General features: G+C 48.3%; 2 protein-coding genes across 5 annotated transcripts in view; one reads left to right on the top strand and one right to left on the bottom strand.

Annotated features, from left to right (window-relative positions):
- Positions 1 to 308: 308 nt before the first annotated feature.
- On the top strand, positions 309 to 24,037 carry TMEM54 (transmembrane protein 54). Of its 3 annotated transcripts, none has more exons than XM_028739120.2 (6): positions 309 to 547; positions 16,586 to 16,779; positions 17,343 to 17,402; positions 18,220 to 18,408; positions 18,835 to 19,003; positions 20,934 to 24,037. In XM_028739120.2, the coding sequence occupies exons 1-6, from the start codon at positions 535 to 537 to the stop codon at positions 20,957 to 20,959; spliced, it is 651 nt and encodes a 216-aa protein (XP_028594953.2). In that variant the 5' UTR covers positions 309 to 534; the 3' UTR covers positions 20,960 to 24,037. The 3 variants fall into 3 exon arrangements, with proteins under 3 accessions (XP_028594953.2, XP_077787979.1, XP_028594952.1); XM_077931853.1 differs by having other exon boundaries at positions 311 to 575; positions 18,835 to 18,969; XM_028739119.2 differs by having other exon boundaries at positions 314 to 547; positions 18,835 to 18,969.
- HPCA (hippocalcin) overlaps positions 21,362 to 25,811 on the bottom strand; it is a 30,080-nt gene continuing 25,630 nt past the window's right edge. For both annotated transcript variants that reach the window (XM_028739123.2, XM_028739121.2), the window contains one exon: positions 21,362 to 25,576. In XM_028739123.2, the coding sequence (XP_028594956.1) occupies positions 25,479 to 25,576 (98 nt within the window). In that variant the 3' untranslated portion in view covers positions 21,362 to 25,478. The remainder of the gene's footprint in view (positions 25,577 to 25,811) is intronic.

The following is a 25,811-nucleotide window of genomic DNA, read 5'->3' as shown; positions in this document are numbered from 1 at the left end:
GATTCTATTTTGGAATGCACATGAGCCACATTTTCTGTCTCAAATGTTTTGCAGCTGAGAGGAAGAGAAATAAATACCAACACTCTTGCAGTGAAAAGCATGCAGAGGGGGCAGGGTGGGAAGTTTAGATCAGACAAGCTACTGGAGTCTGAGCATGTTAAGTCAAGCTGACATACCTGGGGAGCAAGTCAGGAAGGCTGGAGCAAGGAACTCCAGAGTGGGTGGGGTTTGGAAGGTGAATCACATTTCCTGCGGGAAGGAGAAGGTGGAGTTTGGCCCTTTGTTCTAGAGCCTGGAGAGCTGGTCAAACAGGAAGAGCTGATTTCAAATTGCAGTTGTAGGGCTGGAGGAGGAGGAGGAGGGTTGATGCTGAGAGCCAGGCGGCACCAGAAGAAGCGCGAAATAGGTGGATGGTCAAGAAGTGCCAAGGCAGCTGCAGCTGCAACAAGGCCAGCTCCCAGGTGCTCTGCAGAGACAACGAGAACAGAGGACTTTCACTCATGTATTTTGATGGCCTGATCCCAAACTGCAAAGATGTGTCGGCTGGGTGAGTTGGCTCCTCTCCAAAGTCAAAGGCAAGCGGGGCAGGGCAGACCCTTGGTACTTCCCTTCCCTAGAAAGGTGTCAGTACCTTCAGGCTTCCTTGCAACAGTGCCAAGTGTCCCACGATGCAACCAAACACAGCTTAAGAGGTTTGGCTCAGCATCTTCAATGGCAGCCAACCTGGTCACCCTCTGGCTAGTGGATTACAGCTCCTATTAGTGTCAGTCAGCAAGGCTGTGCTGGTCCTGGGCTGGGACTGATGGGAGTTGCAGCCCAAAACATCTGGAGGGCACAAAGTTGGTGAAGGCTGTTCTGTGGCATCCAAAAGGATCCTGGGTTTCAGTAGTATATGAGGTCAAGGCACAGTGTTTGAGAAAGTGATTTCCCTAAGGCTGGCTAATAGAATAAAAATGGAACTCCTATTTTCTTCTTCAGCTCTTGGTGGTTTTTGTTCTTTAAAAACAGCTTTAGTTAGAACCATCAACACACATGGGACTTTACAAATTTTCATAATTCCCCCCCTGCCCAAAAGGCAGGCACCTGTGCCTAAGGTGCTTAAGTGAAATGTTGACAAGTGAAGAAAACAGGGAGGAAGACTGTGCGCCCTGGGAAATCACCTGTCTACAAAGATGATTTCCAGAACAGATTCTTGACAAGTACCTGCCCCCACCGGTTACCACATTGACCTGCAAGAGCAAAAACGGGAGTCTAAACCACTAGCACGCTGAATGTCCTTTGCAATTTTACCTTCTCCTCCCTCCCCCCACCCAAAAACCCTACTTGCAGCCTGTAGACTTTGGGATGTTCTAGCAGGAAGATGACCTTGATTGCTGTTTGCTGTTTAACGAGTGGTTAATCTTTAAAGACACGGACTTGTTTTCCAAAGGAAATGCCACCTTGCTGGGACTTCCTTATGGAGCTTGAGTCAACATGCCTGAATGTTCTCCATAAACCCTTGATCCAATGGTGTGAAATTTCCCCTCTGAAAAGGTGTCTGTCTCCCCACTTCCTCTCTCTGTCTCTGTCTCTCTGCCTTGATCTGTGGAAGGTGGCTCTGCATCTTTCTGTTCTGCAACACAGTTGTGGTAAAGAGGAGCTTGCCCCACGAACAGCCACTGAGGTTCCTTCACTTCCTTTCTGGAAGGGAAGTGTTGATCCTCAGGCCTGGAACGCCTGACAAGTCTGGAGGTCTGGAAGTTGTGCCTTTTGTCAGGCTGTGGCTGGGGACTCCCAGCTGACACCTGACAGCCCGACCCAGTGGTTTTGCAACCTTAGATTCCCAGATATTGTTCAACGCCAACTCACTTCATCCCATTGGCTTCGGGGGCTGGGGCTGATGGGAGTCCAACAGTGTCAGGGCACCCAAGATTGAACAACATCGGCCTAGCTTACAGTCACGCCTCTGAGAGACCTTCCCTGTGCCCTAGTCCAAAGAGCAATAAAGTATGCACACAGTGCAAATACTGTATAGCTGCAGATAAGCACCACAGGGGAATATTGAGAATGGTTCCAAACTTGTTCCTGCATCTGAGTTAGGTTTACTTGCCTTCCTAACCATTGACTCTTGTAACTGTTAACCTATTGTGTTGCTTCTTCCCTCCCCATACCCAGCATTTTTCAGTAAATGAAATGTATATCATTCTGTATATTGGGCACTACACCAGCAACCTGGCAAGAACCTCCACTGCATCTTTGCCCATTAACAACAACCATTTATAATAATAATAATATCTTTATAATAATAATAATGACAATAAAGATATTATTATTATTATAAATGGTTGTTGTTAATGGGCAAAGATGCAGTGGAGCTGGAAATAGAAAAGGTGTATTTTTTCGGTACAATTTGTATATCTTTGCATATGGTAGTACACGGGTGTCAAACACAAGGCCCGCGAGCCGGATCCGGCCCACCAGACCTCGTCATGTGGCCCGTGTAGCCGCCGGCGGCCGCCAGCCTTCACCTTTTATTCTCGCTTTTTTTTTTTTTGGCACAAGAAAGCCGCCTCTTCAGCGCATGCGCGGCAGCCTACAAGCCAGAGAACGTCTGCCCTCTAGCGGCGCCGGCTGTTCTGAAGGGAGAGGGGAACGGTTAATCATTAATATTATCTACACATAGTAAATTCCGGCACTCTGCTAGGATGGTTACACAAGCTCAAACTCAAAAATGCAGTTATTTGCAAAGTCTAAATCAGACAGGTCAGGAGGCCGTTTCCTGTCTAACCAGCTATCTGAAACTGCTGATGTTAGCTACAGGTCAGAAGGTCGTTCCTTGCCTAGCCAAAAACTGCTGTCAACTAAAAACCACTAGCAAGATGTTTCCTGCTTTGCTTCTGCTTTAAGTAATGCTTAGCTAGCAAAAGAAGACACGTGTACAAGGAGGTGGGAGGGGGTGCTTACTGAGCAGACAAAATGCTTAACCAGCAGAGGAAGTGCTTAGCTAGCAGCCTTAGCCAGCAAATATAGATGTGCCATATAAGGAATAAGTTGAAAACTTGCCAGCTGATTGGGGAAGTTTTGGGGGGAGGTCTGGGAGGTGGGTAAATACTCTAAAGTATAAGAAGGCTTGCAGATGCGTATTGCTTTACAGTCAGATTTCAGAAACTATATTCTGCTGGCTGTCTCTGTGCACAGATTTGCAATAAAACTCTTTTCTCCAAAGAAGAAACTTTCCTGGAATTTTTTATTCTCTTCTCGGTCCTGGGGACGCGGGTAAGCAATCCTCTGGCAAAGTAAAGGGCCTAAGCCTACAGCTTGGTGCGTTGGCCGGGAAATTGCCCCACCCCAGGGGGGGCCGGGAAGAGCCAGGCTCGACCAGGTGAACAGCTCGGACCGGAGGTTGCAGGCTTCAGCGCGCACCCTACAGATTCGTGGGGGAAACCGGCCACACCGCTCCTGAGTAGGGACCTCGGTCGAGGGAGGAAAGAGGACTGGCCAGGAGGGAATCCGCAGCGGAAAACGGTAAGCCCAAGGGAAAGGGCGTGGGCCCCCAAGGAAAAGGGGGGGCGAGGTCTGATCAAGCCTCACCTGGTTGTGCAGAGGGCCGCCAGTAAGGTTGGGTATAAGGGAAACAGAGGGGAGAACTGGCTGATTGCAGTAGTGTGCCGCCAGTAAGGTTGGGTAAAAGGGAAACAGAGGGAAAATTATTTTGATGTGTTTGGTGTGTTACATGTTGGAATTATATTGGTGTGTTTTGTATGTTGTGTGGTGCATGTCAAGATACTCTAGTGACTGAATTGTCAAGTGTGGGTCGGGGCTCAGCGTTCCCCTTGGCCGAGCGATTGCAGGGTTGTGCATTTTCTGTCAGGGAGACCTCGGCAGATCACAATCTGTATCGTGTGGAGTGTGAAAGAATTTACAATCGGATTAGGTGCAGAGTATCTGAAAAATGGGGTCTGGGGCAAGCCAATGTAGCCCTCTGGAATGTTTTTTAAAGAACTGGAAAGCGGCCACAAAGCATGATGATTGGGGAATCAAATTGCGAAAACAGAGAATGAGGACATTATGTGAAGTTGACTGGCCCGCACAAACTAATTGGCCATCAGGAGGAAGCTTTGATTTGCAACTAATCAGCCCATTATATCAGAACATATTGAATGTCCACCCCGACCAAATCCCTTACATTTCTACTTGGAAAATCAATGTAGAAAAGAATCCACCGTGGTTGAAAGCCTGCCAAGGCGACGCCCCACGAAATACAATTTGTACAGTTCGACCGGCAGGGAAGGCAGAAAAGCCCCCGGTGATACAAGATCCAGAAGATGAGGAGGGGGGAATCACCAAACCGCCACCACCCTATGCTCCACCAACTGCCCCTCTAGCAATTCCCCCAGGCCCAGGTCCCCAAGCACCGGGAGGAGCTAGCCCCCAGCCTGAACCCCCCAAGGCTGATGAATCAGAAGAGGAAGAAGAGGATGATGAGGAATTTGTAAAGGGATTGGTTGAGTTAGCAAAGAAGGGAAGAGAGTGGACTCAGTATCAGTCTTTGAGATTGCAACAGTATGTACAACCCTATGCGGAAAAAGTGGATGTTAGCCCCCACGTGTTGGCTGCAGCAGGATGCTCCTCAACACAAGGGAAGAAATGGCAGAAGGAATGGATAGAAGCAGCAACCAGGGCAGCCTTCCATAAGTCCCATGAGGCACAGAAAAAGGGTGGGGTCGGAGTAATGCCCCTCCGAAGGGTTTATGACCCACCGGGACCTCCAGGGCCTGGTGGGGCGGAGGCACCACGGACCTACACGGTCCAGCATATACCCTTTTCAAGTGCAGATGTTTGTAATTGGAGAAATCAAAATCCTTCCTTTGAGGAGAACCCAGCTAAAATTATAAAATTGTTTGAAGGGATTTTTAAAACCTATAATCCCACTTTTGATGATGTGCAGTATTTGATGGATGCGCTGCTAACCACAGAAGAAACTAGGCGAATCCATGTTGAAGCTCGAGTACACATGAGAGCACAGGGAACACCGGATCCAGACATTATAATAGGATACCCTGATAGTACACCGAATTGGAATTATCAGACTGCTGATGGCCAGAAAACCCTCACTACCTACCGCCAGAACGTGTTAAATGGTATGAGGAGGGCAGCCAGGAAACCCACCAACTTTGTGAAGGTCAGAGAGGTAGTGCAGGGGAATGAAGAGGCCCCAGGGGCTTACCTGGAACGCCTGAAGGAAGCCTACCGTCAGTATACTCCTGTAGACCCAGATGAGGCTGCCAACGCCCTTATTGTAAAGGCTGCTTTTGTAGCTCAGGCAGCGCCCGATGTCCGCCGAAAAATTCAAAAACACGAGGGGTTCATAGGCCACACCCTTGAGTGGATGTTAGAACTGGCTCAAACCACTTACAATCAGAGGGAAGAAGAGGAACAAAAGAAAAAGGAGAAGTATCAAGCAAAGAAGTTGATGGCATTACAGGCCACCGCACCCATCCCTCAGAAAAGAGGAAGTGCCCGGGGAGGAGGGCAAGGCCGCCTGGGGAGGAATCAGTGCGCCATCTGCCGGCAGGAAGGGCACTGGAAAGGAGAATGCCCACAGGCCCACTTAGGAGGGAGAGGACGAGGAGAACGAGCCCCAGGCCCAACCCCCAGGGGACCTGGACAGGAACTGAGACCTTGGTCATCGACAAATGCCAGCAGGGGTAGAGGACGTGGACAGGGACCTCCCTGGTACCCCTCAGCCCAAAGGCAGCCCGGCATGATGAGCCTGAAGGAGGAGGAAGAATACTAGGACAGACCGGGCCCAGCTGCTTTAGGTTCCCGTGAGCCCATGGTCAAAATACAAACAGGGAACCAAACTATCCCCTTTATGGTTGACACAGGAGCCGCCCACTCTGTTTTGCCCATGCCAGTGTCCAAGCCCACCAAGCAAACAATTAACATAATAGGAGCCACAGGGAAATCACAAAGAGCCCCCTTCTTGCAATCTGTTGCCTGTCGCCTGGGCGGCCAAGTAGTCCAACACAAGTTTTTATATATACCAGAGTGTCCCATCCCATTATTGGGCCGAGACCTGCTATCAAAATTGCAAGCCCAGATTTCCTTTCAACCGACAGGAGAAGTGACAATGACTACAGGGCAAGCAGGCGAGTTCTCCTTAGAGGTACCCTTAAGGGAACACTGGCGCTTAATGATGGTAAAAGAAGAGGAGGGGATTATCCCAGAAGACCTCCTGCAAAAGGTTAACCCTGGTGTATGGGCAGAAGGCAACCCGCCCGGAATGGCAAAGAACATCCCACCTATAATAGTCAAGCCCAAACCGTTCGCCAACCCTGTGGCTGTGAACCAGTACCCTATCCCCCGGCGAGCTGCAGAAGGAGTATGGGTACATTTGGAACGGTTACTTCGCCATGGCATCCTGAGGCAGTGTCAATCTCAGTGGAACACCCCACTCTTGCCGGTGAAGAAGGAAGATAACTCGTATCGCCCGGTCCAAGACCTTAGATTAGTTAACCAAGCCGTGGAAACCCTCCACCCCAATGTGCCCAATCCTTACACGCTGTTGAGTTTAATACCTCCTACTGCCTGCTATTTCACGGTACTGGACTTGAAGGATGCATTCTTCTGCTGCCGTCTGGCAGAGGAAAGTCAGCCCCTGTTTGCATTTCAATGGATGGATCCAGGAACAGGCACCAAGGTGCAATATACGTGGACAAGGCTTCCACAAGGCTTCAAGAATTCTCCAACCCTTTTTGGGGTTGCATTGGCCTCGGACCTGTCTAGCTTCCCCACCAGCCCACACAGGATTCTGTTGCAGTACGCAGATGACCTTCTTTTGGCCTGTTCAGACGAGGACACGTGTATGGAAGCCACCAAGGACTTGTTAAATCATCTGGCTGAAGCAGGATACCGAGTATCTAAGAAAAAGGCCCAAATATGCCAACCCATCGTAAAATACCTTGGATTTGATATATCCCATCAGCGACGGACCCTAAGGGAAGAAAGGAAGCAAGCCATCATCCAGATTCCAGAGCCAAAGAATCGCAGGGAACTTCGTGGTTTTTTGGGCTCGGCAGGATTCTGTAGAATATGGATACCAAACTACAGCACAATTGCCAAGCCTCTGCATGAATCAACCAGAGGAACTGAAAAGGACCCCTTTGTGTGGAAGGAAGAGCAACAACAGGCCTTCAAGGATCTGAAAAGGGCATTGCAGCAGGCACCAGCGCTGGGCATCCCAAATCCTGAAAAGCCTTTCTCCCTGTTTGTGGATGAAGACCAGGGAACAGCAAAGGGAGTGCTATGCCAAAAATTGGGAAGTTGGCAGCAGCCCGTGGCATACCTATCTGAGCGCCTGACGCCTACAGAACAAGGCTTACCGCCGTGCATGAGAGCAGTTGTGGCAGTAGCCACCCTATTGAACAAAGCAGACAAATTTACTTTTGGCCAAGACACTGTTTGTGTGACCCCGCATGCAGTCCCAGCTCTGCTTGACATGAAGGGCACCTATTTCCTCTCCCAAGCAAAAATGAGAAAGTGCCAGATGTTATTGTTGCACCCACGTTTGAAGTTCCAGGTCACCACCGCCCTCAACCCAGCTACCCTGTTGCCGGTAGGAGAAGGTGAGGAGCAGACGCACGACTGCATTGAAGTAATGGACGAAGTATATTCCAGCAGGCCTGATCTCAAAGACGAAGCAGACCCCCACTGGCTTTCATGGTTTGTGGATGGAAGCAGCTTTGTCGAGGCTGGGCAGCGAAAAGCAGGCTATGCAGTGGTAGCCCTGGACGACCAGGTGGTCGAAGCAAAGTCACTCCCGCCTGGAACATCGGCCCAGCTGGCAGAACTAACTGCACTTACCAGAGCCCTGAGCCTGGCAAAGGGACAGAAGATAAACATCTATACTGATTCTAAGTATGCATTCCTGACCTTACACGCCCATGGAGCCTTATGGAAAGAGAGAGGTTTGCTTACCTCCAGAGGAAGCCAGGTGGCCCACCCACAAGCCTTGTTGAACCTTCTGGATGCTGTATGGGAGCCCGAAGCAGTAGCGGTTATCCATTGTTATGGACACACAACTGGACCAGGGGAAGTGGCCAGAGGAAATCGATTGGCAGACAAAGTGGCCAAGGAAGCAGCCCGGGAACTGGCCCCAGCTCCAATCATTGGAGCACTGGTCCCAGAAGAGATTTTAAGCACCGCTGACAAGCCAGCTTACACGAAGCAGGAAAGGGACACTGCAGACGCCCAGGAACTGACATTGACCAAAGAAGGATGGTACCTTACCCCTGATGACAGGATATGGATTCCAGAGTCTCTTTCGCGGCAAATAATTCAGAGGTACCATGATTCAACCCACATAGGACCCGATGCTACAACCAAGCAGCTGGAAAAATGCTTCTATATAGCCCACCTCTACCAACTGGCAGCCCAGATTTCCAGGAAATGCCTGCTGTGTCAAAAGAATAATCCCAGAGCCGGACCACTGGCTCCCCCAGGGATTCAGCACAGTGGAACGGCACCTATGGAAGATCTTGTCGTGGACTTTACTGAATTACCCCGTTGTGGACTGCACCGCTACCTGCTGGTAGCAGTGTGCACCTACACCGGATGGGTCGAAGCATGGCCCACAAAGACTGAAAAGGCATTTGAAGTAACCAGGTGCCTGCTTAGGGAAATCATCCCTCGCTATGGATTGCCAAGGTCCATAGGATCTGATAATGGACCAGCATTTGTTCATGCAGTCCTACAGGGGCTGGCAAAAGCGCTCCAGATCAACTGGAAGCTGCATACTGCTTATAGACCCCAGAGTTCTGGAAAAGTAGAGAGAATGAACAGAACTCTAAAGAATCAGCTGTCCAAGCTGACACAGGAAACCGGGTCTAATTGGGTGGCCATGTTGCCCTTGGCATTACTCAGGGTCCGCAGTCTTCCGTCAAAACGGACCCACTTGTCACCTTTTGAAGTTCTGTTTGGGAGACCAGTCCCATATGTTAGAATGTTAAATCCGTATGTTAGCCAAGATGTGCAACTGAATAATTATGTACAGTCACTCTCCCGAGTTCTTTCTTATCTCAACAGGTGGACCCAGGCTCGCACCCCATGTGTGTTAACTGAACCGTTCCATCAGTTCGAGCCAGGTGACGAAGTGTGGGTGAAAGACTGGCAGCGAGCCCCCCTACAGCCCTGCTGGAGGGGACCATACACCGTGCTACTCTCTACTCCTACTGCTGTGAAGGTTGCCGGCATCACCCCGTGGGTCCACCATACTCGAGTGAAGAAAGCCATCTCGGATTGGACAGTAACTCCAGATCCAGAGAACTCCCTTCGGCTGACCATCTCCAGACGCCTGGCAGACGACCGCTCTGCTGATATCACACCGGAAGCTGATATCTCAACGCACAGCTGAAGAATTGGATGGGAAGGGCGCCCGCGGGCAGCGTCCCCAACTCCGTGCCGGGACTAATCCAGGAAGTTCACCAGGACATTTAATATTTCCATAAGGACTTTCTCTTTTCTTTTTGTTATCTGCTCTATGTCCCACAGCCCTGACCCCACTGAGCCATACCGCCCTTATTGGCCTGCTAGCCTCTGCTACGACTGGTTCGTCTTGCCGGTGGTAAGAGATGGCGTGCTCTTTGGCTATTGGAAACTGGGGATTGATGAGATAGCCGTATTGAAACACCCCACTGCCCCGTTGTGGCTCCTCTCCCACACCACTGTCCAGCAAGCGTGGATAGTGCTCATACGGGAAGTTGCAGAGACGCTCGAAATCTATCGAGTTCTGGACCGCTTTTGTTGTTGTGGGAGGGTAATCAACTGTTATCTGGGAGGTAGAGCATTGTACCAACCTCATTTGATAGACCAGGTCCTACTCTTAATCCAGGCGATAGATGGGACGGAACCTATCTTAATGCAAGTATTGCAGGGGTGGGAGCCTTAACCAGGTGTGCATTGAAATTGCTAAACAAGTGGTTCAATCCACCCATCAGGGTTAGCAGAAAAGTTGACCCACGTAGTAGGAGCATCAGCTCACCAGTGGACTCTCATCCTTGAGGCTCAACAGGTAGTCAGGCACAAATATCAGTGAGCTCTTCAACAATGAGCACACCCCCTTTGGGTGTAGCCATGAATTACCGGGATCTGCATAGATTGGCAAACTGGACCGAGGCTTTGTTTAACTCCACCATCTCGGCCTTAAAGGCAATTAATAAGGAAATGTCAGAGATAAGGGAGGTAGTCCTTCAAAATCGTTACGCTTTGGATGTAGTCCTTGCCTCTAAGGGCGGAGTTTGTGCCTTAATTCATTCCCATTGCTGCATGTACATTTCAGACCAGTCAGCAAATATTTCAGCCACCATCAACCACATGGAAACAATGATAGCTGAAAACCCGCTGAAAGCCACAGGGAGTGATGCATGGGGTTGGATGTATTCCTGGCTCCCTGATGGCAGTTGGCTCAGGAATGTTATAGTATTATTAGCAGGACCGCTATTAATCCTTTTGCTTCTTTGCCTCTGTATCCCCTGCTTATTGCAATGCTTGCAGCAAATGATGCAAAGACTCCTGTCACGGAAGCTAGGACCCACAGTCATCGCTGTGATGAGGGAGTATAGGCCCATACCCCAGAACGAACCTAAGTATTAGGTTGTTCAGAAGAAGAGGAGGGAGTGAAGGGAGAGGGGAACGGTTAATCATTAATATTATCTACACATAGTAAATTCCGGCACTCTGCTAGGATGGTTACACAAGCTCAAACTCAAAAATGCAGTTATTTGCAAAGTCTAAATCAGACAGGTCAGGAGGCCGTTTCCTGTCTAACCAGCTATCTGAAACTGCTGATGTTAGCTACAGGTCAGAAGGTCGTTCCTTGCCTAGCCAAAAACTGCTGTCAACTAAAAACCACTAGCAAGATGTTTCCTGCTTTGCTTCTGCTTTAAGTAATGCTTAGCTAGCAAAAGAAGACACGTGTACAAGGAGGTGGGAGGGGGTGCTTACTGAGCAGACAAAATGCTTAACCAGCAGAGGAAGTGCTTAGCTAGCAGCCTTAGCCAGCAAATATAGATGTGCCATATAAGGAATAAGTTGAAAACTTGCCAGCTGATTGGGGAAGTTTTGGGGGGAGGTCTGGGAGGTGGGTAAATACTCTAAAGTATAAGAAGGCTTGCAGATGCGTATTGCTTTACAGTCAGATTTCAGAAACTATATTCTGCTGGCTGTCTCTGTGCACAGATTTGCAATAAAACTCTTTTCTCCAAAGAAGAAACTTTCCTGGAATTTTTTATTCTCTTCTCGGTCCTGGGGACGCGGGTAAGCAATCCTCTGGCAAAGTAAAGGGCCTAAGCCTACAGTTCTACACAGGAAACCTCCACCGGCCCTTTGAGGGTGACCAAACTGCTGATGTGGCCCCCGATGAATTTGAGTTTGACACCCCTGTGGTAGTACATTGTGTATCTTGATTTATAGTCTCATTTCTGGCCTGTCCTTCTCCAAACATATAAGAAAAGTACAAAGTCACCATAAAAAAGCAAATAGTGTGATAAATCAGCAAAAAGTGGGTCCCCTAAAACCTGTTCTATGGTCTTACAGGAATTTTTTAAAAACTGTTTTGCCAGAAGCTTCCATCTGCCTGGCTGAGGCTTCTGGGAGTTAGCATGGTGCCACCATAGAGTCGGTCCAAGATGTAGCCATTCAATAGCCTCCTGCATCAGACCTTTGGTCCATGTAGCCCAGGGCTAGGGAATCTGCAGCCCTACATAAGTTGTTGGACTACAACTCCCATCGTCCCTGGCCATGCTGATAGGTGTTGGAGTCTAATATCTGCAGGACCCCAGGCTCCCCAACAGGAATAATAGATTTATAGAGTTGGAAGGGATTTTGAGACTCATCTAGTCCAACCCCATGCAATGCGGGAGTGTTTTGCCCAATGTGGGGCTTGAACCCACAACCCTGAGATTAAGAGTTTAAGGCTTTACCCACTGAGCTATAAGAACATAACACAGGAGCCTGTCTAGTACTGACTCAGGCTCGTGGTCCATCTTGCTCAGTACTGTCTGCATTGACTGGCAGCAGCTGTTGGGACTGTCGGTCAGAGCAAGCAAGATCCTCCTTCCCTGGAAGGAGATGGTTTACCCTCCAATTGTCCTGTTTTCATCTTGATTTTCAGGAGATATTGTATGTGTCTGTGGTAACTCCAGCTGAAACACAGCATAATAATAATAATAATAATAATTTATTATTTATACCCCGCCCATCTGGCTGAGTTTCCCCAGCCACTCTGGGCGGCTCCCAATCAGTGTTAAAAACAGTACAGCATTACATATTAAAAACTTCCCTGAACAGGGCTGCCTTAAGATGTCTTCTGAATATCAGGTGCCTATCAGCATAGGCATTGTAAATCAGGAGCCTACCAAATCTGCAATGTTTTACCTCTTTATTTAAAGTATTTATTTATATTCCATCACTTAGGGCTTTGACCTCCCAAGGTGATGTTCAATCAAAGGAGATACATTTAAAATACTTTGCAGAGGGGTTAGAAACATAAGAATCAGAATCACTGGCATTAAAATGTTGTCAAACAAAGGCAGAAGGGAACAAAATGGCCCTCATAGCTTGTTTTGAATGTGAGTGTTGAAAGGGCCTTTCGTAGTTTCTGTAGGAAGGTGGGGCCACAAGCATGGGGCCACCACCAGGAAAGCCCTATAGCCCTTGTGTCTGCCACACTAGTAAAAGTATTTTTTACTCATTTTCCTATCACACTCGGCATGTGCCTTATCCCTACCTCCTCAAAAAACCCTCACTGCCAATGCCTTTCTTCCCTTGATCTTTTATATGCGTTTCTTCCTCCGATAACAGCTTTCCCCTCTTACCTCTTTTCTTTCTATTTCCAGTCTCTCTATTTCTATCTATTTCCTCCTCGCCACTATATTGCTGCCCAGCAACTGTGTTTCTCAGATGAGGCACCACTGAGAGTGCCATTTGCCCCAGAGTTGCATTTAGCCTGTACTAGAAACAGGCCTTTTAGTGTCTGAGTTCCAGCTCTCTGGAATAAATGACCAGCTGAAATCCAGCAGGTGTCTGGAGTGTTGATGTTTAGGCACCTACTGAATATCTTGTTATTTAGGAAGGCTTTCCCCCAACCATTTATGGATTATCATTTTTATATTGGATAATTTTTTTTTGCTGGTTTTGGAAGTTGTTGAATTGATTTTATTGTTTCCAAAGCTTGTGTTTTATTCTGCTTTTGTCCTGGACCCCACTTTGTTTGGCTTGAAGCTGTGAAGTGCTCTGAAAATTTGTATGAGAATAGCATCTTCAAGGCTTTTATCTCACTTTCTAGTTTCCTTCAGCACCTCTGGCCCTTTCAAAGGAAGGAGACCTTCCTTTCTTCTTCCCCTTTGAACTTCTCTGTCTCCCAGGGACTGCCTTTATACAGCAGGAGAGGCTGGCTTTGGTCCAGCTCAAAGGCTCTGGCAGGGCAAGTGAGGAGGTCCTGCACAGGCTGGGGTGCTGCAGTCCACCTGAAAGTGGCCCAAGGCCCACAGTTTGAGGAATCCTGAGCCCTGTGCATTGAACTTGTGGTGTGTGGCTTGCCTCGTCACCGTTAAGAAAAATCTGCTTGCCTGCACATCTAGTTCCCACCAAAGGCAGATCAGAATCTGGATTAGGGTGACTCACTATTGCCCACCAGTCCATGGCACTGGGTTGCTGGGCTGTACCACTCTCGTACAAGAGCAGGAGCTCATCATGACACCTCCTGCAGTCACACACACACACCAAGGAGTGCAGGCAGCAGCTGTGCTGATCCATGGATTTAGCTATTTTATGTTCTATAGCAAGTCCACAGTGCTGTGTATGGTTTCCTGGGAGTAAACTCCCTTAAACTCAGGGGTGCTAGCTTCTGACTGGTAGGCTCAACTTGTAAAACACCTTGAACTTTAGCAAAAGACCTTCAGCGGCTTAAATGGAGCATTTAGCATTTAACTGGAAATGCAAACAATTCATGCTGGGCATGAAGTTGTAACCCCGTCAAAGAAAAGGGAAGCAGTACCCAGCCTCTACTTGGTTAGTTTCCTCATTCTCTTGACTTCCACTATGCTAAGCTCTCACAAACCTCTTTGTTTTCTTGTGAAGGTTGGTGATGTTTCCATGTTTAATATATTGATTTGTTAAAAAAAAAATTCATGGCCATTTTAAAACAATTTTGTAATTTTAAAACTTGATTGTAGGTTGCTTAGAGAACTACCCTGTTTTAGGTGACTAACAAATCAAATATTGACATAAGAGAAGTGCCGTTCCTGTGCTCCTCTAGATGCCTGCTGAAAACTCCTGTTTCAGAGGACATATCCAGACCACATGATTTTGTCACATCTGTTCTTAAATTTTTAGATTTTTTAAAGTATTGTTTTAGATGTTTTTGTTTTTTTTAAAAGATATTTATTAGAATTTTACAAAATGAAAAAAGAAAAAAGAAAAATACAAATTAAAAATAGATAAAAAACAATTCCATCTTTCCATCACTTTCTTTCATTTGCTTATTTCCCGGACCTCCTCACACCTCCCTTTTTGTATTCCAGTTCAATTTGTTAGTTCAGCATATCCTTCCCCTCTTTGTTTATCCTAATCTTTAATCTTAAAATAATGTAAGTATTGTTTTAGATGTTTTAAGCAGTTTGTGCTTAAAAGGCAAGAACATAAGAACAGCCTGCTGGATCAGGCCAATGGCCCATCTAGTCCAGCATCCTGTTCTCACAGTGGCCGACCAGATCCTCAATAGGAAGTCCACAAGCAGAACCTGAGAGCAACAGCAACACTCCTCTCCTGTGGTTTCCAGCAGCTGATATTCAGAGGCATAGCGCTGCTGACTGTAGAGGCAGAGCACAGCCATGGAGACCCCTCTCCTCCATGAATTAACTCATCTTCTTTTAAAGCCATCCAAGTCTGTGGCCATCCCTGCCTCCTGTGGGAGCAAGTTCCATGGTTTAATTATGAGCTGCATGAAGTACAGCTGTCTTTTATCTGTCCTGAATCTTCCAACATTCAGCTTCAATTAAATGTTTTTATTTATTTTTAAAAGTATTTTTTTATTACTGAAGTGTTTGCCACCCTGAGCTCCTTGGGAAGGACAGGGTTTAATAAAATAAGTTGATAATAAAACTTGAAAGCCTCATTATCTGCTTGCCAGAGCAAGGAGAAACTGTCAATTGCTCTGGCCCTCTGGCAGATGACAACATTGCAGAGAAAGGAGAGGAAGAAAGCAGTGGGCTTTAGCGACATCCAGTTTCACATATATATATATATACCTTATTTGGAGGTCAAAGCTGGCAGTGACCGAGCAGGAACAAGAGCAGGATCACTTCAGGAAAACTTGGTGAAAATGTTGTAGCACATGGAAGCCTGGGGGTGTGGGGTGTGGAAGGGAAATTCCATTCTAGGGATTCTTAGGAAAGGATCAACATAAAACTGCCACGTTACATCAACTCACGTGATGTTTTTATACAAATCTGTGGCACAGCCAGACTTGGCGTCTTCCATGTATATAGTTCTGTGACCTTTCAAAAGGGATACTGTAGAATTGGGGAAGGGGCAGAAAAGGACAACAAAGGCAGCTATCAAGCAGCTGAAATAAATTTCCCTCCCTATGTGGGAAGATTATGATGTTTGGGACCTGAACTTTCTAAACTAAAGTTTAGAGCAGGGGTCGGCAAACTAAGGCCTGGGGGCCGAATGCTTTCTCTAGGCGGGGAGGAAGCCCATTTCGTGCCACCGCTGCCAGCCCTTCAGCGAATGAGGCAGGCAGCAAACCAAGAAGGTGGCTGGGTTGTGTGTGTGTGTGTGTGTGTGTGTGTGTGTGTGTGTGTGGTGGAGGAGGAGGACTACTTGTCCCCCTCGCAGTGTGCACAGCAATTTGGTTTTTTAAAAGATAGATAGATGATAGATAGATAGATGATAGATAGATAGATAGATGATAGATAGATAGATAGATAGATAGATGATAGATAGATAGATAGATAGATAGATAGATAGATAGATAGATAGATGATAGATAGATAGATGATTGATAGATAGATAGATAGATAGATAGATAGATAGATGATAGATAGATGATAGATAGATAGATAGATAGATATAGATAGATAGATAGATAGATAGATAGATAGATAGATAGATAGATTAGATAGATAGATAGATAGATAGATAGATAGATAGATAGATGATAGATAGATAGATAGATAGATAGATAGATAGATAGATAGATAGATAGATAGATAATCCAGCCCTCCACAAGCTCTGAGGGACAGTGGACCGGCCCCCTGCATAAAAAGTTTGCTGGCCCCTGGTTTGGAGAAAGGGTAAGTACTGGCGTGGGGAGGGAGACATGATGCCTGGCATGGAAAGGGGGAGGTTTTTAAAATTTCTAACTAGCTTGTTTTTGTGCTCCCAATGGAAGGAAGGGCAGGGCAATAAGGATGCAATAAATAATAATTTTCCTCTGGCTTTGTTTTACTTTGCAACATTCCATGCTCTGGGTCTAGGTGAGACAGTGGCTTGTGAGCCAGACTCAGTCCTGGAAGAAAGACCTCGCCTTCCTCTCTTTCAGGTCACCTTGACTCCAGCAGCGCCCAGAAGCTCTTGATGAAAACAGGACTCATCCTGATAGTCATTGGCCACCTAAACTTCATCACCAGCGCTCTGGTCCATGGGACGGTGCTGCGGCACATTGCCAACCCGCATGACACCATTTCCCTGCAGTACGCCATCTCCAACATTGTGACCGTGATCTCTGCCATCTTGGTACGCCTTTCCTTGCAGGGTCTTGGCCGGAGGAGGGAAGACTGATGTGCCTTCTCAGGGTCAGCTCTGCAAAGGCAGAGAGGGTGCCCTTGAAGTTCTAGGAAATGAACTTAATGTGCTCCAGTTTGGGATATGGTTGGCAGAGAGCAATTAAAAGTTGTTGTAGTAGTATCTTGCAGTGTAGTCCGCCAATGGTGTAGCTGAGTCAACCCCTTTTCTCACTTCCATACAAATAAATGGTTGCTATTCACTCTTACGGTGGGGGAAATGATGTGCTTTTAAGGTAGGGAACCTGTGTTCTGTTTGAGGTTGGGGGCTTCTGGTCTGCTGTGGGAATGGCCAGAGCCAAAATTGGGGGAGCACTCCTTTTTGCCCTCTTCTTTAGTCCCCCACGTGCAAATAGATGGTGCAAAGTTCTCAAATGTGCTTTATTCGCACATATGGCCCCTTGAATGCACCATTTGGATTTTGGGGATTTGGCTTCCCACACGTACAGCCCAGCTTGTAACCTTGTAAAACTCTTTGCGGTGTGTTCTTTCCTGTCATCTGTCACCCCTTTGCAGACAATCTCCTGCGGAATAGCAGCAATTGTGCTCTCCAGATATGTATCCCGGAAATCACTGGTAAGAAACCCCTCTCTTGGAGCAGAGGCATCTCCCTTAAGAGGCGGGTCATGTTTCCGAGTGGAGGAGCCCTTCAAGGCTCTTAGTTACACCCAGCTGTTTATCCAAGCCTTGACCTTCAGGCAGGAGACCCTCTTTTTCATGAGACCCACCCCCAGCTAAGTACTCTCCTATCTTAAGTTACTGTCAGCTCAGCTGCCTGCCCCACCCAGGAGATGAGATGATGGCATGGAAAGTTTGATAGCTTCAGAAGTTGTAAAATATCCCCACTGGCTGCAGCTCAAGAATCGGGGGAGTAAAGAGCCCCACCCAAGAATGATTGGTTTCCACATTGCTACCTTGCAATCTATTTGACTCCTTTCTGCTCCAGGAGCGGGGGGGGGGGGTGACCCGCTTTCTGGGATGGTGGCTGTGTCAATTTCGGTGTGGGGATGCTTGGCTTGGGGAGGGGACGGGCATAGAAGCCAGGCTGTGGGTTTTGAGGTGTGTCACATTTAATGCCTGGCATCTCAATTTGGCTTTGAGAGAGTGGTGATTAAGCTGTCCACAAATCTTTAGAAATATATAAATGAATGAAGGGATATGAGAGCCCAAACACAACAGTGAAAGAAACACTTTGCATGTTCCTGGGAGTTTGTGGGTGTCCAAGAAACCCGAGCTCTATGCTCAGCTCCCAGATGATGCACCCCGACCTTAGAGCGTCCTTTCCCATGGTCACTTTGGGTGGGATTTGGACCCCTTGCTCCCTGCTGCAGCAAGGCATGTGTGCCTGGCCTATTTGACTAGCAGACCCACCACTGTGTTCTCTCCATTGCAGAGATGGGCCGTTTTCTCCCTCAGCATCAGCAGTGCCCTCCTCTCGCTGTTCTGCTCAGTGGGGCTGGCCGTCGCCATCGTTTACACATTCATCAACAATGGGCGATCCCTCCTGGCTCGTTGCACCTTTGCCAACGTGGATATCATCCAGATTGCACACGAGTGCCCTTTTGACCCCACCCGGGTCTATGTAAGTCTGCCAAGTGGGCTCCTGCCATGAAGGAGCTCTTGGAAGAAGCAATGGGAGAGGTGCTAAGATGGAGGGGGCGGGATTATAAAAGGCTTCTAGTGTAACGTTAGGGTTCTAGCATGGTTTAGTTCTTAACCTCTGGGGACCCTTTAATGCTGTTCCTTTTTCCTGCTGAGGATCCTCTGCAGTTTGCAGCAGTCTCTAGAGTCCATGCACACTCATTCGGCTAATGCAAGACCTTAGCTGGGTCATCTCTTGCGTTTCCTTGTGGGATTGTGATATACTCTGGCCCTGGATTGCATGGGTTGATTGCAAATGCTGCATTAGGTGATCCAGAGGTCCTGCCTTCATGGTTCTATGAGGCATTGGCTTTTGACTCCAAAAATGTGAAGCCCCCCCCATGCCCTCTTTCCTCCCTCCCCACAGAGCTCTGCTTTGGTCCTTTGGAGCATCTCCTTCCTCCTGGATGCCATAGAGATCATCTTCAGCATCCGATGCTTCCTGATCACCCTTGCGCTCCTGAATCTGAGGCTGTGTCACAGGCGGACACGCAAGAAGAAGGTACAAGTCTCCTTGCACCACCCTCCTGATTCAGGTTCTTGTCTCCTCTGATCATGTACTTTGCAGAAGGGTTTGCTGTGCGATTCCCCCACTCTACCACCACTCCCAAATTCTGATAGCTCCTTGCACCTCCAGATGTTGCTGGATTGTTGGCTAAGGTGGGCTGATGACAGTCCAGTAGCATCTGGAGGGCCAGAGGTGCCCCACCTGTGTAATAAAACAAATAAATTAGAGGCAGGATCTAAGATCTGAGACTGAGGGAGGCAGGTGAAGATCATATTGGGGACTGCTCTAGCTGGACTGTCCCCTTCCCCACCCAACTTTACATGTAATATCATTTGTTTTAACCCTTTTAACCTCACAGGGTGCCTTGGCAGAAAGGCAGTATAATAAATGCAATGAATAAGCGAATAAATGCCACAATGCAGGGAACATCTGTGGCCCTCCAGGGTTTGCTGGGCCCCACCAATTCTAACCCTAACCCACTGGCCTCGTTGGCTGCTGGGAGTCTACCGGCCCCTCTGGTTATGTCAGTTGCCTGCTTCCATTCTTCACATTGGCCTTTGCCAGCTTGGAAGCCTTCCAGATGTTTCGGACTACAGCTCCCCATCAGCCCCAGTGATGGTGGCTGTGCTGCCTAAAGCTGATGATAAGCTGAGATCCAGAACATCTAGAGGGCGCCGAGTTAACGGTGGCAGCTTCAGACGGTAGGCAAATGGTCTGCAGAGCCTTTACTCTGCAAACTGAAAGCAATTCCGCAGGGCAGCCGAGGCTCTTAACGCTGGCCTTCTCCTCTGATGCAGCTGGGACCCTGAAACTTCTGGATCCAATTACGCCTGTCAGAATCTTGTCAAATATTCAAATTCAAGCCCTCAGGGGCCTTTGAACCACCTCTGAATAATTTGGCCAGTGTCAAATAATTAGCAATTTGCAACTCATTGGGTAAATTTGCATCTTGTTAATTCTGGCCGTACCTAATTTGCAATATACCTGCCAATAACAGAACCTTTCTATCATTTGTGCATCAGTGTGTCTGTGTGCCAGCTCCATATACACCACCCTGACAGTGACACTGTGACCTGATTTGGCACATAAGAAGAGCCTGGCTGCTGGATCTGGCCAAAGAGGGCCCATCCTGCCTCTTCTGGGGAGCCCACAAAGCAGCGCCTGACTGCTGTGATTCCCAGCAACTGATATAGCACAACTGCATCTTATGCACATTTAAATTGCATTGTTTCAAGCACACATGGTTGAAGGTCGGCTGGCTGAAGTCCCACAAGTGAAATGCAGGAATGGCAGTGTTTTTAAGCTTTCCGTCTTGCTGCCAGGGGGCGGGGGCGGCACAAGGCCCTCTTGGTGGGCCTTTTTGGGGACGCTCTTGCAGTGCTGTCCCAAGTTCCTGCAAGATCTTGCAGAAGTATCCCTATCATTCTGGAGCTGGTGTCCTGAGTGAGTCTTGCCCTGCAATCAAGGCAAAGGGGAAACTGTGGCAGAAAAGGAAGCACCTTCAACTGACCCCAGAAGAGCTGTTTGAATACGAGACAGTGGCAAATCACAGACATCTGTGGTGACCTAGCTGCCGTATTTACTCTCATGAATGCCAATGGGATCTGTTCCAAACGCTCATTAAAGTTTTAATCAAAGGAATGTGGTCCAATCATCTAGATGTCTGTTATCTACAAACTCCCCCCCCCGAACCCATGAACAACTGGTTAACTGTCATGACAAGTGAGCTTCCTGATCTGATGAACTCCTCCTGCCCCCTTGCCCAGTTTGCCATGTGATGACTGTTCCCTCATGTGACAAGCTTGAGTATTTACCCCTTCGGTGAGCAATTGTTTTCTGTGAGATTTCCCTTGTGTGGTTAAAAAACAGCAACAAATTCATTCTGAGAAACAGAAATGACCTTGAAGTGGCTTTGCCGCACTTGGACTGTTGTTAATTCCGGCCTTTTTGATTTATAGGTCTCCCTGCAGATTGTCATGCCTGAGACCAGAGAAAGCTGCGAGGGCCACAATCTCCTGAGGTTGGACCGCATGGAGACGGCGCGGCTCTAGAGGCCAGTTGTTGCCACCGCCCAGATTGCGGCTGCTCTTGCCGTGTCATCTGGTGGCTTCCTCTGCTTCGCGGTCCAGCCTCGCTCCAGTCTGCATGGACGTGGCCCCTCGTGCTCCTCTCCGCAGTGGGCGAGGCCCAGAGCTTTGCAACTGGGCTCCAGAAGCGGGAGAACAGTGGCCTCCCTTGAGGCCCAAACCTTTTACTGCTCTGATTAGCACTCTGGTGCTTTGTGCTGAGAAATCGACCCCAAGCGCTCCTCTCCTCCAGAAGGAAGGGAGCTGCCGGGCCCACGTGGCTCCTGTGAGCATCTGAAATGACTCTGCGGGCCATTGCACTGAGACAAAAAAAACCTTTTATTTTTGAAGCTATTAAAAACAAACAAAGCCTGTGGTTCCCTTCCCCCTCCTGCTTCCTGCATGCACTCCTGTGATGGATGGATGAAGGACGGATGCTTCCACTTCTGCAATGGGGTGGAGCTGGGTTCTTCTCCAGAGCGGAGGGGTGGCAATACTCTCAGCCATTTCTGAGGTAGAAAGGGGGACTGGAGCTCTGTCGTGAGCAAACAGCCCGCTTTGAAGAAGGAGGGTGGTGGGTGGCATGGCATTGATCAACGAATGCTTCCTTGGACTAATTGGGGGGACAAATTTTGACTGGAAGGACTGCAATTCCTGGAAGCTATTTTGCATTAATTTAGAAGGCAGTGGAAACGGATCTATGGAAGACGGCCTTTTCCTTCTAAGAAGGCGTGGTAGCATTTGTTTGTGAAATTGTAAATTAAACTGACACTGCCTTCAGTATGTTAGAAGGGCCATCTGCATTGAAGATTTGGGAAATTTAAATTTAATGCTTTAATTTAAACATTGACGGGTTAAGAGGCAGCTAATTAATCGGCTAAACAAGTTGTACATCGGTCTCTGCCAACCTTGTGCCCTCTATGTTTTGGATTGTAACTTCCATCAGCCTCAGCATCATATGGTTGCATGAGGCTGGGGCTGATGGGAGTTGTAGTCCAAAACATCTGGAGTGCACCAGGTTGGCAGAGGCCATGGCAAACAGTGACAAACCTCACCACCTTCTGCCCCACTGGCCATTTCCTCTTGCCTCACAGCTCCTTCTGCTTCTTCTCCAGCCTTGGGGGTCAATTGCAAAGGGCACCATCTCTCAGGGCCCCTCTGAATACCAACCCCCAATTTTAGCTTCCTACTATTCATCCACGCAGAACAGCATAAAACATTCCATCACATCTTGGATAGTAGAGCTGGACAGCAAGCTTGTGATGACGCCCTCCATTTCAGAAACAGTTGTGTGGGCTGTACCATTCACTGTATTTGACTGGGGTGCCTTCACATTCCCTCACCCAGTTAATCCTGCTTGCCACGCATGCAGGAGCACAGACTCTCCAACCTACTGCTAAAGTTCTAAGCCCATGTCCACTGAGCCCCCTCCCCACCAATTGCAAATACTCACTGAAATAGCAGGGCAGGGAAGAATGGACTTCAGTGCACATGTGGCGGGTGGAGTCTAAAGCTGTTGTCTGGGCATGCTCTATGCTTCTAGAGATGGGTGGGTTAACAAAGAGGTATTCCAGAGCCGGAGGACCATTGGGGTGAGTGGTCTGGGGGGAACAGACTGATTCATTAGTGCAACAGTTCTCCTGGGTAGGCTGGGATTCATCTGGGCACGCCATACCTGCTGCCTCTCCCCATGGTGTCTCCTGCAGCCACACCCTGAGAACCCCAGCCTTCATTTAAAGTGGACTTTCAGCTCTTGGTAATTGTTGCTCCCTGCTTGCCCTCCCCAAGAGCAGAAATAAAAGCCCAACTCCATAGAAGCAGGAATGTGGGTGGGTGTTCACTAGGCACATGTATGCAAAGGAACAGATTTTGATTGCCTGGTTCCAGGTTTCCCATTTATTTATTTGCAAAGCACACACCCATGGGTTGTGTGGCCAAGCCCTACATGGTTCTTGGCCGGGAAGGGAGGCAGCCAGATCTGGCCAGCCTGCACAGGTAGTAGCCCAGCTGCCTGCTTCTGATCTCTCACCCACAATGCAGCAACAGGAACTGCCTCGCTGAAGCTCATGGTGAAACATGCAACATGGACAACGTGTCTGTTTATTGAAGCCTCAGTACTCTCTTATTAGTGCTAGCTGAATCTGAGCCATCCATGTGTATCAAATTGTATAGTTGGAAGGGAATCTTGAGGTCCATCTAGTCCAACCCCCTGCAATGCAGGAATATGCAGCTGTCCCAAACAGGGATTGAACCTGCAACCTTGGCATTATCAGCACCAGGCTCTTAACCAACTGAGCATATGGATACCCTGGGTCAAATCTCATACCCATTCGTTGGTCTTAACTGAGTCATTGCTCTCTCACAGCCTTCAATCTGTAATACAGGGAATGAGAAGATTGGCCTACCTTACAAGGATGGTGGTGAAGGATTAACTGGTTGTGCTCAAGAGGAAATTGAAACAAAAAAAATTCCTTCCAGTAGCACCTTAAAGACCAACTAAGTTAGTTCTTGGTATGAGCTTTCGTGTGCATGCACACTTCTTCAGATACACTGAAACAGAAGTTGCCAGATCCTTCTATATAGTCAGAAGGGTGGTGGGAATGGGTGATTGGCAGATAGCTGTGATGAGCCTGTTGACGACTCTTAACGACTGCAATAGGTCTTACAGGAAAAAGCAAGGGGTGAGAAGGTGAAAAATGGCTTTGTCATGTATAATGAGATAAGAATCCAATGTCTTTGTTCAGACCAGGTCTCTCCATGGTTTTAAGTTTGGTAATGAGTTGCAATTCAGCAGGAAATTGAAGACGTTTTTATCTGCCCAGGCCATTGGATGGGGGTAGGCACTGGAGTTGTATGACTGGGGTTTATTATTATTATTTTTGTACACTGGATATTGTTGTGTTTTTATGTTGATAACTGACTGCCTTGGACATCTTTCAGAGAGGGAGATGGGATATAAATAAAACTGATAAATAAACTACAGACATGTGAAAGTGCTGAAGGGATGTGAATGCTTAACCTTGGCTGTTGAGGGGTTGGCTTCTGTAGCTGTTCCTCTATGGACAGCCTTGAGACCCGAGGAGTCCCTTGCAGATTTTCAGGGTCCGATGGAGGGGCTCCTCCCGACTGCACCAGGTGCTCTAAGGTGTGCCCCCTGAGACAACAAATGTGGGAAGGGTTAAGGAAGGGGGCTTGGGCTATTCCTTTCAGTGGCGCTTGAAACAGAGGTCAAGGATGACGCTCTGTCCTTCCTGAAACAAACCCGCAAGGAAGGTGTGAGTTACGAATGAACCACCTAAATAAATTGCCCTACATGCTGTCAATGTGTGAGTCCTTCTCAGGTTCTTTCCATGTTGATCTGCGGGCACCTGAAGGCCATCGAGGCCCAGCACCTTTCAGTGAGACAGGATTGTTTGCATTCAAGCACCCTTGAAAAGTGTGAGACTGCTCCATGTGACTCAGACAACAACCAAGGTTTGCATGTAGTGTAGGCGAAAAATACTAGCTCTATACTGGAAAGAGATACTCCTAAATGATGTGAACATGTATATTTGTGCTTATATTACATTGGCCTGTGCCAACCTGGTGCCTGCCAGATGTATTGGGTGACAACGTCCAACAGCTCCAGCCAATAGGTGCTGGCTGGGGCTGATGGGAATTGTAGTCCGATACATCTGGTGGGAACCAGGTTGGCAGCGGCTGTTTTATACGTAATATATTCTCCTAGCCAGGGTCGAGAAGCCAACAGCTACACAGAGTACTGAGCAAATGACCACTGCTAGTCCTGCTCATTGTCCCATCGTATCTTTTAACATCTCTCCCCCCCCCCCGCCATCTCCTCCTTCCTTCTGAGATTTCATTCAGTTTCCCAAGAGTCTCCCTTGGCAGCCCCAAATCCTAGAGGGCTTGCTTTACAGAAAGAGACAGTGCAAGGTTCTCAGGAGGCTGAACTGGACCCCAGGCAGCATATTCTGCTCCTGTAATTAAAGACGTACAAACACACACACACACATGCAGTCACAGTTATAGTGCATCACAAGCAGCAGTCAGGTGTGGAAAACAGTTTGCAAAACCCAAATGCCAACACCTCAGGAAATGAGCTGGCCTGTGTGCTCCACCTTCTTGCTGCCACTGTCCTGACCACACAGGAGCCCTCACCCCCCACATCAGTGTCACATTCACACACAACTACAGTGTTCAGGGGAGGGGGAGAGAGGAAACCTGTGAGTCAGAAGACAGAAATACGTTGGCAGTGCCATTTGCCTCCTTGGGGACATGTCCGTTACCCCAAGGGGAGAACTGGGAAGCTGGTCACCTCCTTGGGGGAGGGGAGAGACCGTGAGCCAAGTGAGGTGGTGGTGGTGGTGCCGCCTCCGCTTCCGAAAGCCGCCTTGTCCTGCCGCTGCTGCTGCACAGGGAAGACAGGGCGGGGAGCGCTCAGAACTGGGAGGCGCTGCTGGGGTCACACTGCAGCAGCCTCACAATGGAAGGATCACTCTTCGCACCCTTGATGAACTCTTCCAGGGACAGTTTGCCTGGGGAGGAAAGACAGGGGAGAGCAAAATGAACACGCCGTCCAGAAGGGAGCCTAGAACGTCACAGGCTCAGAACTGGTTGCGGCAGACCAGGGATCAGGGCCCATACCTGACACACACCTGTGCGTGGCATGGGACTCCCAGAAGCCCCACCTTTTATGGGATTCCCTGAGATCAAAGATTTGCCATGTCCAATTTGTCCAACCCAGTGCGTAGTTAACAACCTTTCTCTTCA

Source organism: Podarcis muralis, chromosome 7, assembly GCF_964188315.1.
Source record: "Podarcis muralis chromosome 7, rPodMur119.hap1.1, whole genome shotgun sequence".
In the NCBI taxonomy this organism is placed as follows: Eukaryota; Metazoa; Chordata; class Lepidosauria; order Squamata; family Lacertidae; genus Podarcis; species Podarcis muralis.
This window is presented reverse-complemented; position numbering and strand designations above follow the sequence as displayed.